The sequence below is a fragment of the Carcharodon carcharias genome, chromosome 4 (genome assembly GCF_017639515.1).
Source record: "Carcharodon carcharias isolate sCarCar2 chromosome 4, sCarCar2.pri, whole genome shotgun sequence".
NCBI classification, from domain to species: domain Eukaryota; kingdom Metazoa; phylum Chordata; class Chondrichthyes; order Lamniformes; family Lamnidae; genus Carcharodon; species Carcharodon carcharias.
The window spans coordinates 191,193,216-191,207,557 of record NC_054470.1 but is presented as its reverse complement, the minus strand read 5'-3'; the positions used below and the strand labels follow the sequence as shown (position 1 = coordinate 191,207,557).

Sequence of the window (14,342 nt, the reverse complement as noted above, 5' to 3'; positions counted from 1 at the left end):
CCCCTCTTTGCTCTCCTAATTGTTTTCTTAAGCTCCACCTTGCACTTTCTGTACTCCACTAATGCCTCAACTGATTTGCTTCCCTTGTACCTGCTAAAAGCCTCTCTCTTTTCCTTCTCATCGTAACCTGAATATCTCTGGTCATCCATGGTTCTCTGGGCTTGTTACTCCTTCCTATCACCCTATCTCACATCAGAGGGAACAGGCTGAGCCTGTTACCTCCCCATTTCCTTTTTGAATGCCCCCACTACTCCTCTGTAGATTTCCCCACAAGTAGCTGTCCCCAGTCTACCTTGGCCAGCTCCTGCCTTATTTTACTAAAATCCACTCTCCCCCAATCCAAAACATTTTTTTGTAACTTGTCTATTTCTTTGCCCATAACGAGCTTAAACTGTACCGTGTTGTTGTCGCTATCACTAAAATGCTCCCCCACCACCACCTCAGCCACCTGCCGGGCTTCATTCCCCGGAATTAGGTCCAGCAATGTGCCGTCCCTTGTTGGACCCTCTACATATTGACCTAAAAAGTTCTCCTGTACAGATTTCGAGAAATCCACTCCATCCAAGCCCTTAACACCATGTCTATCCCAATTAATGTTGGGAAAGTTGAAATCACCTAATTTAATTACCCTTTTGTTATTGTTTTTACACACCTCCACAAATTGTGCACATATTTGCTCAATTTCTCGCTGACTATCTGGGGGTCAATGATAAACACCTAACAATGTGACTGCCCCTTTTTTATTTCTAAGCACTACCCACAAAGGTTAATCTGATGCCCCCTCCAAGATATCATCTCTCCTTACTGCAGTAACTGACTCCTTAACTAATAATGCAAGGCCTCCTCCTCTTTTGCCTCCTCCCCTGAAGATTCTATATCCCGGGATGTTGAGCTGCCAATCCTGCCCCTCCCTTGACCACGTCTCAGTGATGGCTACTATATCACAATTGCACATGTCAATTCTCACCCTTAACTCATCCGTTTTACCTGTAACCCTCCTGGCATTAAAGTAGAAGCCATCCAGCCTTGCCTTACTCCCTTGAAACTTAATGCAGCTGTACTCCCTCTGACTTGATTGTTTTACTGCATTATGATGTGTTCCCTATTCTGCTAACATTCTGTGTCCCCTTCCCCTGGCGAATTAGTCAACAGGCAACTTTTAGAGGAGAGGGTGAGGCGCAGGAAACTCGGCAGTGCTGGGAACAAGATATAGTTTAAGTTTAATTTTTTTTTGAAATTTGTATTAAGGTGAAACCTGGGTTTGGTTTCAGTTTAGAGTTTTGAGATATAATCTGGCACCCTGTTTGTATGCATACATTTTAATGAGGTTTTATGACTCAAAGTGAAGAAATGGGTTACCAAGGGATTAGTTTTTTTTTTAAATTCATTCACAGGATGTGGGCGTCGCTGGCTCGACCACCACTTATTGCCCATCCCTAATTGCCCTTGAGAAGGTGGCGGTGAGCTGCCTTCTTGAACCGCTGCAGTCCATGTGGTGTAGGTACACCCACAGTGCTGTTAAAGAGGGAGTTCCAGGATTTTGACCCAGCGACAGTGACGGAACGGCAATACGTTTCCAAGTCAGGATGGTGAGTAGCTTGGAGGGGAACTTCTAGGTGGTAGTGTTCCCATGTATCTGCTGCCCTTGTCTTTCTAGATTATGACAGTCGTGGGTTTGGAAGGTGCTATGCAGCCTTGGTGAATTCCCGCAGTGCATCCTGTAGATGGTACACACTGCTGCTACTGTGTGTCAGTGGTGGAGGGAGTATTTGTGGATGGGGTGCCAATCAAGCGGGGCTGCTTTGTTCTGGATGGTGTCAAGCCTCTCAGGGTTGTTGGAACTGCACTCATCCAGGCAAATGCAGAGTATTCCATCACACTCCTGACTGGTGCCTCAGTAGTGGACAGGTTTTGGGAAGTGAGGAGGAGAGTTACTTGCTGCAGGGTTTCCAGCCTCTGAGCTGCTCTTGTCATCACAGTATTTATATGGCTAGTCCAATTTAGTTTCTGGTCAATGGTAATCCCCAGGATGTTGATAGTTTAGGGAAGTCACAAACAAAATAGGAAAAAAACTGTTCTGTTGCCTAGCAACAGGAGATCAGAGAAAAAGACCCACAGAGATACATGGAGACACAAAAAAAAAAGTTTTTAGTTTGTTGGTATGGGTATACCACAGAGTGAAGACGGAAAAGGTCCAAGGCGCGCACATTAGCTGGAATTGATGCCAGACTGTTAAGGAACTCATATGTATTGCTCTAGAGTTAAAGTAATAGTGAATTGAGAGAGAGTTTTCCGGATATCTCAAGGGGGATACCAATTATGGAAGGGCTTCTAATGAATATTCAGAAGTCTACTGGAAAAGAAAACCTCTTTGCAATTGAGCCAGCTCTAGTCTTGGTGTGGAAATAGTGGTACTTCTTCACTGGAGTGTTGGGTCTGTCAGAGTACTGCTGGGATAAAAGGGCTTGAATCATTTGTCCTTTTGCGGCTGTGTTGAAATCTTTCCAACCCTTTTGCTGTCAGTGTAACATAATTAATGTTTCTTGTTTAATAAATGTTTCATCTTTTTTATTAAAAAGTTAACAGCAGAATCCTGTGAACCTGTTTCAGTAAGTACCCTCCACGGTTTTAAAAAATATTATGACGGATCAAGCCAGGTTCCATTCTGGAATATGACTTGTCCAGTCACATCAGCAGCTTGGGTCTCTTGACAGTAGAATCACCAGTTGCACGAGGTGGTGGTCAAGGATAAAGGAAGACTGTTTCTGAAGGTTCACAAGCACCTCCTCCACTGATAAAAGGTCACAAGACCTGAAAACATTAACACTTTCTCTCTCCACAAATGCTGTCTGACCTGAATATTTCCAGCACTGTTTTTTTAATTCCTCCTTCACTGACAAGTTAGGAAAGTGCAGATTGAAATTGGCAGGTATGATGTGGTGGGCATCATGGAGACATGGCTGCAAGGGGATCAGGACTAGGAGCTAAATATCCAAGGATATACATCCTATTGAAAAGATAGGCAGGTTGGCAGAGGGGGTGGGTTAGCTTTGTTAGTAAGAAATTAAATCGATAGCAAGAAACAACGTCGGGTCAGATGATGTAGAATCTGTGTGGGTAGAGTTGAGGAACCGCAAAGGTAAAAAAACCATAATGGGAATTATGTACAAGCCTCCGAACAGTAGTCAGGATGTGGAACACAAGATACACCAGGAGATAGAAAACGTGTGTCAGAAAGGCAAGGTTACAGTGATCATGGGGGATTTCAATATGCAGGTAGACTGGGAAAATCAGGTTGCTAGTGGATCCCAAGAAAAGGAATTTGTACAATGTCTAAGAGATGGCTTTTTGGAGCAGCTTGTGGTGGAGCCCACTAGGGAACAGGCAATTCTAGATTTAGTGATGTGTAATGAGGCAGATTTGATAAGGGAGCTTAAGGTGAAGGAACCCTTAGGAGGAAGTGACCGTAATATGATAGAATTTACCCTGCAATTTGAGAGGAAAAAGCTGGAATCAGATGTAACGGTATTACAGTTGAATAAAGGCAACTACAGAGGCGTGAGGGAGGAGCTGGCCAAAATTGACTGGGAGATAAGCCTAGCAGGAAAGACAGTGGAACAGTAATGGCAGGAGTTTCTGGAAGTAATTTGGGAGACACAGCAAAAATTCATCCCTAGGAAGCAGCAGCACGCTAAAGGGAGGACGAGGCAACCATGGCTGACAAGGGAAGTCAGGGACAGCATAAAAGCTAAAGAGAAACCGTAAAATGTGGCGAAGAGCAGTGGGAAACCAGGGGATTGGGAAGCCAACAAAGACCAACAGAGGACAACTAAAAAAGAAATAAGGAGGGAGAATATTAAATATGAGGGCAAACTAGCCAGTAATATAAAAGAAGATTGCAAGAGTTTTTTTTTAGATATATGAAGGGTAAGAGAGAGGCAAAAGTGGACATTGGCCCCCTGGAAAATGATGCTGGAGAAGTAGTAGTGGGGAACAAAGAAATGGCGGAGGAACTGAATAGGTACTTTGCGTCAGTCTTCACGGTGGAAGACACGAATAACATCCCTAAAGTTCAAGAGAGTCGGGGGGGCAGAGGTGAGTATAGTGGCCATTACCAAGGAGAAGGTGCTAGGAAAACTGAAAGGTCTGAAGGTGGATAAATCACCTGGGCCAGATAGATTACACCCCAGAGTTCTGAAGGAGATAGCTGAAGAGATAGTGGAGGCGTTAGTGGTGATCTTTCAGGAATCACTAGAGTCAGGGAGGGTCCCAGAGGACTGGAAAATTCCTAATGTAACCCCCTGTTTAAGGGAGTGAGGCAAAATACAGGAAATTACAGGCCGATTAGCCAGACCTCGGTTCTTGCTAAGATTTTAGAGTCCATTATTAAGGATGAGATTTCAGAATACTTGGAAGTGCATGATAAAATAGGGCAAAGTCAGCATGGTTTCATCAAGGGGAGGTCATGCCTGACAAATCTGTTAGAATTCTTTGAGGAGGTAATGAGTAGGTTAGACAAAGGAGAGCCAATGGATGTTATCTACTTGGACTTCCAGAAGGCCTTTGACAAGGTGCCGCACAGGAGGCTGCTCAGTAAGATAAGAGCCCATGGTGTTAGAGGCAAGGTGCTAGCATGGATAGAAGATTGGCTGTCTGGCAGGAGGCAGAGAGTGGGGATAAGGGGGTCCTTCTCAGGATGACGGCCGGTGACTAGTGGAGTTCACTTTATACATTAATGATCTAGATGAAGGAACTGAGGGCATCCTGGCTAAGTTTGCAGATGATACAAAGATAGGTGGAAGGACAGGCAGTATTGAGGAGGCGGGGAGGCTGCAGAAGGATTTGGACGGGTTAGGAGAATGGGCAAAGAAGTGGTAGATGGAATACAATGTGGGGAAGTGTGAAGTCATGCACTTTGGTAGGAAGAAGAGGCATAGACTATTTTCTAAATGGAGAGAGAATTCAGAAATCTGGAGTGCAAAGGCACTTGGGAGTCCTAGTCCAGGATTCTCTTAAGGTTAACTTGCAGGTTGAGTCGGTAGTTAGGAAGGCAAATGCAATGTTGGCATTTATTTCAAGAGGACTAGAATATAAAAGCAGGGATGTGCTGCTGAGGCTTAATAAGGCTCTGGTCAGACTACATTTAGAATATTGTGAGCAATTTTGGGCCCCGTATCTCAGGAAGGATGTGCTGGCCCTGGAGAGGGTCCAGAGGAGGTTCACGAGAACGATCCCAGGAATGAAAGGCTTAACATATGAGGAACGTTTGAGGACTCTGGGTCTATACTCGGAGTTTAGAAGGATGAGGGGGGATCTGATTGAAAATTACAGAATACTGAAAGGCCTGGATACAGTGGACGTGGGGAAGATGTTTCCATTAGTAGGAGAGTCTAGGACCCGAGGGCACAGTCTCAGAGTAAAGGGAAGACCTTTTAGAACAGAGATGAGGAGAAACTTCTTTAGCCAGAGAGTGGTGAATCTATGGAATTCATTGCCACAGAAGGCTGTCGAGGCCAGGTCATTGAGTGTATTTAAGACGGATAGATAGGTTCTTGATTGGTAAGGGGATCAAAAGTTACGGGGAGAAGGCGGGAGAATGGGGTCGAGAAACTTACCAGCCATGATTAAATGGCGGAGCAGACTCGATGGGCCGAATGGCCTAATTTCTGCTCCTATGTCTTATGGAATGGCTGCATGGCCACAGTAGGATGACCACACTCACACGAATATACGAAATAACAGAATAGGTCATTTGGCCCCTCAAGCCTGCTCCACCATTCAATAAGGTCATGGCTGATCGGTTTGTGTTTTGAATTCCACATTCCCATCTACCTCCGTTAACCTTTCATTCTCTTGCTGAACAAGAATCTATCTACAACTGCCTTAAAAATATTTAGTGACCCCACATCCACTGCTTCCTGAGGCAGAGAGTTCCAAAGTCACACAACCCTCAGAAAAAGATTTCTCCCCATCTCTGTCCTAAAAGGGTGACCCCTAATTTTAAAACAGTGCCCCCCTTAGTTCTGAACTCACCCACAAGAGGAAACATCCTTTCCATAACCACCTTGTCAAGACCATTCAGGATCTTGCATAATTCAACCAAGTCACTCTTCACTCTTCTAAACTCCAGTGGAAACAAGCCCAGCTTGTCCAACCTTTCCTCATAAGACAACCCATTCAATCCAGTATATCTCCTCTGAACTGCCAACACATTTACATCCTTCCTCAAATATGGAAGCCAAAACTGCAGGCAAGTGGCAAGGCAATGTACAACTGATGTTCCCTTGCAAACAACATGTGTTCCCAGTGACGGAGAGGTGTGAGGTGGTGGTTGGGGGGGGGGAAGAAATGGCCTGACAGACAGCATGACCCAGAATTGTGACATTTTAACTCAGTAAAAAAAAAATCTAAGCAAAGCAGACAAGGAGCCAGACAGAAAGTTCACCTCCATCTGAAGCCTGTGGGGGACTAAGCAGACTCAAGTGACAACAGGGAACACGAGTGGGAGGATAGAAAGCTTATGCCTATCTCTGAAAAAAAACCACAACCTGCACTGTGAACTTTGAGTCAGAGATTGCACAGAACCCTCTAATCCCTTACTGAAGCAAAAAGCTAATGTCGTTTTAGAAGAAAATGAAAAGGTACAATTTTATGCAGCATTTCACCCACTGTCTCAGAAATATCCTTTAATGTCCCACATACAAAACACAACTTCAAAGTAGTCACCGTTGCATCAGTTTAGCACTTTTTTTTTTAAAAATTCATTCACTGATGTGGGCTTCACAGGCTGAGCCAGCATTTATTGCTCATCCCTAGTTGCCCTTGAGAAGGTGGTGGGTGAGCTGCCTTCTTGAACTACTGCAGTCCACGTGGTGTAGGTAAACCCACAGTGTTGTTAGGGAGGGAGTTCCAGGATTTTGACCCAGCGACAGTAAAGGAACAGTGATATATTTCAAAGTCAGGATGATGAGTGACTTGAAGGGGAACTTCTAGGTGGTGGTGTTCCCATCTATCTGCTGCCCTTGTCCTTCTAGGTGGTAGTGGTCGTGGGTTTGGGAGGTGCTGTCTCAGGGACCTTGGTGAATTCCTGCAATGCATCTTGTATATGTTACACACTGCTGCTACGGTGCGTCGGTGGTGGAGGGAGTGAGCATTTGTGGATGGGGTGCCAATCAAACAGGCTGTTTTGTCCTGGATGGTGTCAAGCTTCTTTAGTGTTGTGGGAGCTGCACTCATCCAGGCAATTGAGGAGTATTCCATCACACTCCTGACTCGTGCTTTGTAGATGGTGGACAGGCTTTGGGAAGTCAAGTGGTGAGTTACTCACCGCAAGATTCCTAGCCTCTGACCTGCTCTTGCAGCCACAGTATTTATATGGCTAGTCCAGTTCAGTTTCTAGTCAATGGCAACCCCCAGGATGCTGATAGGGGGGGACTCAGTGATGGTAATGCCACTGAACGTCAAGGGACAATAGTTGGATTCTCTCTTGTTGGAGATGGTCATTGTCTGACGCTTGTGTGGCGCAAATGTCACTTGCCACTAGTCAGACCAAGCCTGGATATTGTCCAGGTCTTGCTGCATTTGGACATGGATTGCTTCAATATCTGAGGAGTCGCGAATGGTGCTGAACATTGTGCAATCATCAGCAAACATCCCCACTTCTGACCCTGTGATGGAAGGAAGGTCATTGATGAAGCAGCTAAAGATGGTTGGGCGGGAACACAACCGACACTATCCTGCAATGATGTCCTGGAGCCAAGATGATTGACCTCCAACAGCCACAACCATCTTCCTTTGTGCATAGAAAGATCCCGGGAGCTAAAACCAGGCCAACCGGTCTGTGATTTTAGCGATGAATGTTGGGCAGAACACGGGGAGCACTCCTCTGCTCATCTTTGAATGGTGGCCATGGGATCTCAAACATCTTACATTCCATGCATTCAGGACTGTGGTTTAATGTGTCATCCGAAAGGAACCAACCAAAGTTGGTGGAGGGAAAGAGAGAGAGCGAGGGAGAGGGAAAGAAAGACGCAGGCAGAGGATGGTCACAGAGCACATGCAAGACCAACTGACAACTTAAAATTTGTTCACTGTAATATCATTGCATGATGGAGCAAGGTTTTTTTTATTCTTTTGTGGGAGGTGAATGTCACTAGCAAGGCCAGCATGTCTTTCATTTCCCATCCCTAGTTGCCCTTGAGAATGTAGTGGTGAGCTTCCTTCTTGAACCGCTGTAGTCCATGTGTTGTAGGTATACCCACAATGCTGTTGGGGAGGGGGGGTTCCAGAATTTTGACCCAGCAACAGTGAAGGAACGGTGATACATTTCCAAGTGAGGATAGTGAGTGGCTTGGAGGGGAACGTCCAGGTGGTGGTGTTCCCATCTATCTGCTGCCCTTGTCCTACTAGATGGTAGAGGTTGCAGGTTGGGAAGGCACTATCGAAGGTGCACACTGTTGCCACTGTGCATCCGTGGAGGGAGTGAATGTTTAAGGTGGTGCAGGAGTGCCGATAGTGGACTCCTTTGTCTTGGATGGTTTTGAGCTGTGAGTGTTTTTGGGGCAGCACTCATCCAGGCAGGCAGGCAGTACGTCATCACACTCCTGGCTTGTGCCATCTGGTGGACAGGCTTTGGGGAATCAGGTCAGTTAATCTCCACAGAATTCCCAGACTCGGACCTGCTCTTGTAGCCACAGTATTTATATGGCTGGTCCAGTTCAGTTTCTGGTCAATGGCAGCCCCCAGAATGTTGACAGTGGCAGATTCAGTGATGATAATGCCACTGAACATCAAGGGGAATCACTCCTCTCACCTCAGTTCAGTTCTTTTGTCCATGTTTGGACCAAGGCTGCAATGGCATCAGGAGCTGAGTAACCCTGATAGAACCCAAACTGAGCATCAGTGAGCAGGTTATTGTTGAGTAAGTGCTGCATGATAGCACAGTTGATGACCCCTTCCATTACTTTACTGACAATCAAGGTTAGACTGATGGGGCAGTAACTGGCTGGATTAGATTTGTCCTGCTTTTTGTGGATAGGATATAGCTGGGCAATTTCCCACATAGTCGGGCAGATGCCAGTGTTATAGCTGTACTGTAGCAGCCTGACTAGGGGCGCAGCAAGTCCTGGAACACAAGTCTTCAGCGCTATTGTCAGAATACTGTCGGGGCCCATAGCCTTTGCAGTATCCAGTGCCTTCAGCCGTTTCTTGATATCACGTGGAGTGAATCGAATTGCCTGAAGACCGGCATCTGTGATGCTGTGGAACCTCTGGAGGAGGCCGAGATGACCATCCACTCGGCACTTCTGGCTGAGGACGGTTGCAAATGTTTCATAAATACAGCAACATGGGACTTAGAAGCAGGGAGAGGCCATTGGGCCCCTTGCGACTGCTCCATAATTCGATTAGATCATGGGTGATATGATTGTGTCTCAACTCCACTTCCACTGCCTGCACCCCATAACCCTTGACTCCCTCATCTATCAGAAATCTGACTCAGTCTTGAATATATTCGATGACCCAGCCTCCACAGAGCTCATGGTGTAGGGGGTAACACGTTAGCATGGAGAGGGGATTGGCTCGCGAACAGGAAGCACAGAATAGCCATAAATGGGTATTTTCGGGTTGGCAAGAAGTGATGATTGGAGTGCCATAGGGGTCAGTGCTGGAGCCTCAACTGTTTACAATTTCTATCAATGACTCGGATGAAAGGACAGATGGGATGGCTGCTAAATTTGCTGATGACACAAAGATAGGTAAGAGAAGAAGTTGTGAAGGGGGCAGAAGGAGTCTGCAAAGGGGCATTAATAAGCTAAGCTAGTGGACAAAAATTTGGCAGATGGGATATAATGTGGGAAAATGCAAGCATGTCCACTTTGGCAGGAAGAACAGAAAAGCAGAACTCAGAGGTACAGAGGGTTCTGGGTGTCCTGGTACATTAACAGCAAGTGATTAGGGAGGCAAATGGTACACTGTCCTTTATTGAGAGGGGAATGGAATATAAAAGTAGGGAAGTTTTGCTACAGTTGAACACAGCGTTGGTGAGACCACATCTGGAATACCATACACAGTTTTGGACTCCTTATTTAAGTAAAGATATAAATGCATTAGAAACAGTTCAGGGAAGATTCACTCAACCGATTCCTGGGAAGGGAGGGAACGATCTTACGAGGATAGGTTGGACAGATGGGGCCTGTAACCATTGGAGTTTAGAAGAATGAGAAGTGATCTTATTGAAACAAGAAAGATCCTGTGGGGAGTTGACAGAGTGGATGCTTAAAGGATGTTTCACTGTGTGGCAGAGACTAGAACTAGGGGACACGGTTTAAAAATAAAGGGACTCCCAGTTAAGGTGGAGATGAGGAGAATTTTTTTCTCTCAGAGGGTTGTGAATCTTTGGAACTCTGCCCAGAGCGCGACGGTCAATGAATATTCTTAAGGCAGAAGTAGATAGATTCTCGACTAACAAGGGAGTCAAAGGTCGTCGGGGGTAAGCAGAATGTGGAGTTCAGGCCACAATCAGATCAACCATGATCTTATTGAAAGGCGCAGCAGGCCCGATGGGCTGAGCAGCCGACACCTGCTCCTAATTTGTATATCCATATGCTTCTGCCGAGAGGTTGCTTCCCCTCATGGAAGAATCCAGAACCGCGAGCACAATTTAAATTGGAGATGAGGAGGAATTTCTTCTCTCAAACTGTCATTAGTCTTTGGAATTCTCTTCTCCAGACAGCAGTGGAGGCTAAGCCACTGAATACATTCAAGGCTGGGTTAGACAGATTTTTGATCTACGAGGGAGTCGAGAGTTATGGCAGACAAGGAAAAAGTGGAGTTAAGGTCACAATCAGATCAGCCACGATTTTATCGATGGCAGAGCAGGCTCGAGGGGCAAAATGGCCTACTCCTCTTAGTGCTCCTATCTCTTATGATCCTGATTGGGTAGATTTAGAGAACATGTTTCTACGAACGAGAGAGAGAGAGAGAGATAGAGATATATATCAGGACTGGGGAGGGTGAAGCTGAGGCTGATAAATATAAATTGCTTAAATCCAACAAGGAATTTAGGAGATTCTTCTTTACCCAGAGAGCAGTGAGAATGTAGAACTCACTACCACCAAGGAGTGGTTGAGGGCAATATTATGAGGTGCATTTGAAAACTGAATAAAGATTGGAGGGAGAAAGGAATAACAGGTTAAAGGTGAGATGAAATAGGGTGGGAGGAAGCTCAAACAGAGCATAAACAGCATAGACCAGTTGGGCCGAATGGCCTGTTTCTGAGTTGTAAATTCTATGCAACATCTCAGGCTCCTTGCACTGTCGGGTTTCTGATTCACGTTGCAAAATCTTTTCATCTTGCACTCATCAGGACAAACACAAGAATGCCAAATTTCAGACAATGACTACAATTTATACTACAGGAGGAAAGGCATGGCAACATCTCAGCCAATCAGAGTCAGCTTGCCAACCAATCAGCACCCTTTTCTCTCTCCCCTGCCACGCCCACTGGGTCACAGTCTGAGGCATCAAATGGAGTCAAAGCGGGATGAAGTTTGGGAAGCACTGAAATTCTTACTAAACCTCGTCACCTCTTTCCTCCTTTTAAGGCTCCCTAAAACCTACCTCTGAACAAGCTTTTTGGTCACCATCTCCTTTAGTGGCATGGTGTCAAATTCTGTCCCTTCATGCTCCTGTGGAGTTTCATGGAATGCTTTGCTACATTAAAGACGCTATATTAATTACTTGTCGTCTGTCCTACTTTTGATCTCTCTTCTGTACCGGACTGGTGTAGAAATTCCACAACCAGTCATCAGAGCATCCCCAAAAATAAAAAGATCAAACCTCCGGTTCCTGAGCTCCCACGGCCCCTCCGGACACGCATGTGCATGTGTTAACACTGGGCAGGAGCTGTGGGAGCTGTGAAGCCCTCTGCAGCTGAACAGCCTGCCAACATTCAGCATGTCAGAGGAGAGCGAGCAGGGCCACAAGTGAAGAAAGGCCACTTAGAAAAGGTGGCCAAAGAGCATCCACTGCTGGCAGAATAGGACCACAACAAGGGTCAAACACCTAGCACAAGAACCAAAGAAGATGAGGAAACATTTTTAAAAAAAAAAAATGCAGAGTTATGATGGCCTGGAACACACTCTAGCTGAAAGGGCAGTGGAAACAGGATTCAATAAAATAATAAATAATTGAAGACGAAACATTCGCAGAGTAAAGAGCAACAGTAAGCCAGGGCCAGTGGTGACTAGCTGGATAGTTCTTTCAGTGACAGCACAGGCACAATGGGCTGAATGGCCTCCTCACGCTAAGATTCGAGGAGTGAAATGAAGGAAATTGGCTGGAATGGGCGGGGGAAGGAAGAACCAATATTATTTGGATTTAACTCCCCCTCTCAAGGGAACACGTGTTAGGGTAGGATAGTGATCAGATTACTGGGCTAATAAACCAGAGATGGCAAATCACCCGAGACTGAGAATCTGAATACAGGTTATTAAAATCTGGAAATAAAATCCTGGCATCAGTAAGAGTGATCATAAACTTCCTATCTGCCCCAAAAACCCATCTGGTTACTAATAACCTTTAGGGAAGGAAATCTGCCTTCCTTACCCAACATGGTCCGCATGTTGACTTCAGATCCAGAGCAACGCGGTCGACTCTTAACTGGCCTAGCAAATGGACACTCAAGTTCAAGGGCAGTTAGGGATGGGCAACAAATGCTGGGCTTGCCAGCAATGCCCACATCCCATGAAAGATTGATTTCAAATCCAGAATGGATTTGTTGGGCTAAATGGCCTGTCATTGTGCTGGAAATACTTTGTAACACTTTTTAGGGTGTTTGATCTTCTGCTCAGCACCTCAACTCATGGGAGATCCCCCTGCCTTCCCCGGAGGTGGGGACACCCGTTCCCCAGGTCATGCTCAGTGGGGCATCATGAGAGTCCACTGGTCACCCTGGCTGGTGAGAGTCAGTATCAGAATAAAAGGGGCAGGCCATTTAGGGCTGAGGTGAGAAGGAATTTCTTCACTCGGGAGAGTGGTGAATCTTTGGAATTCTCTCCCCAGAGGGCCGTGGAAGCTCAGTCATTGAGCACGTTCAAGACAGGAAATCGATAAGATTGCCAGATACCGATGACATCAAGGGATATGGGGACAGTGGGGAAAATGGGGTAGAGCTAGATGATCAGCTATGATCTGTTTGAATGGCGCAGCAGGCTTAATAAGAGCAGGAGGCGGTCTTTCAGCCTATGCTCTTATGACCTCACATTATTTCCTCTTAAAGAGGAGTCCCGCTTTTACATTTCCTGCTGTCGGACAATAAAAAGAGTAAGGTCCATCTAGTTCACCTTCTACCACCCTGGTGACGTGAGACACAACAATAAAAGGAGCTGTTAATTAATCATCGCTTAATCAACCTCGATCAATTAGTCTGCAACAGACCCAGACGTGAGGCAAGGAAAGCTTCGTCCCAAAGTCAGCTGCCCCGCCCAAACACGTTTCGTGTCTCTAATTACTCACCTGCCATTTATCCCAAAATGTTATTTTCAGGGGAAAAAAAAAAAAACAAACACTCGAATCCGCCTTCGAATGAATCAGTACAAATTCCTTCCCTGCCCTTTCCCGAGGGAGCCTGTTCCATATATTGGCCACTCACGCACCGAGGTATTGTTTCTGCAGATACAGCCTCACTGTCACCCTGGTTCTACAGCTCCGGACAAGGTGCAACGGCTCCTCACGACTGACATTGTCTAATCCCTTCAGGAGCTCCAGACACAGTAATCATGCGGCCACTCAGCCTTCTCTCACCTACAGCGAGCAGCACCCAACACCCGAGGTGGCAGCGTCACCAAACGAGACGAGCCCCCGCGTGCCTCGAAACACCGGAACCATCATCGGGGCCTTACAAGCTGAAGGTTACAGCTGCGGTTTAACATTAGACGAGTCTCGCAGAGTTGAAACTCCTCATGAAGGTTAAATGGGGTGGGGGGGGGGGGGGGGGGGGTGTTGTTTGCTGGGTGGATTTCGACCAGCTTCCCTACATCGTGTCAAAGGAGTTCCCATTCCAAACACACAATACGCAAGCAATGATACAGCTTAAATCCACAACACACAACTATTTCAGGATCTGACCTGAATTCCATCTTTCCACACTCACCTGTGCTTTTCCAGCTCATTGTGCGAGGACCTGTAACAAAAATAATTTAAAAATACATTTGTTAAGGCGATTGGCATGAGGACCAAGTGATGAGAATTTTATTTTTTAAACGCAACGCATCAGTGGGATTTGGAATGTGCTGCCTGAAAGGACAGTGGAAGAATATTAACTTTCAAAAGAAAATTGAATA

The 14,342-nt window shown here is 45.9% G+C and overlaps 1 protein-coding gene across 1 annotated transcript in view; it reads right to left on the bottom strand.

Moving 5' to 3' along the window:
* Positions 1–14,342, bottom strand: part of mxd4 (MAX dimerization protein 4) — a 45,502-nt gene that overhangs the window by 17,830 nt on the left and 13,330 nt on the right. The window contains exon 3 of the mRNA XM_041186095.1: positions 14,153–14,182. Within this exon, the coding sequence (XP_041042029.1) occupies positions 14,153–14,182 (30 nt within the window). The remainder of the gene's footprint in view (positions 1–14,152; positions 14,183–14,342) is intronic.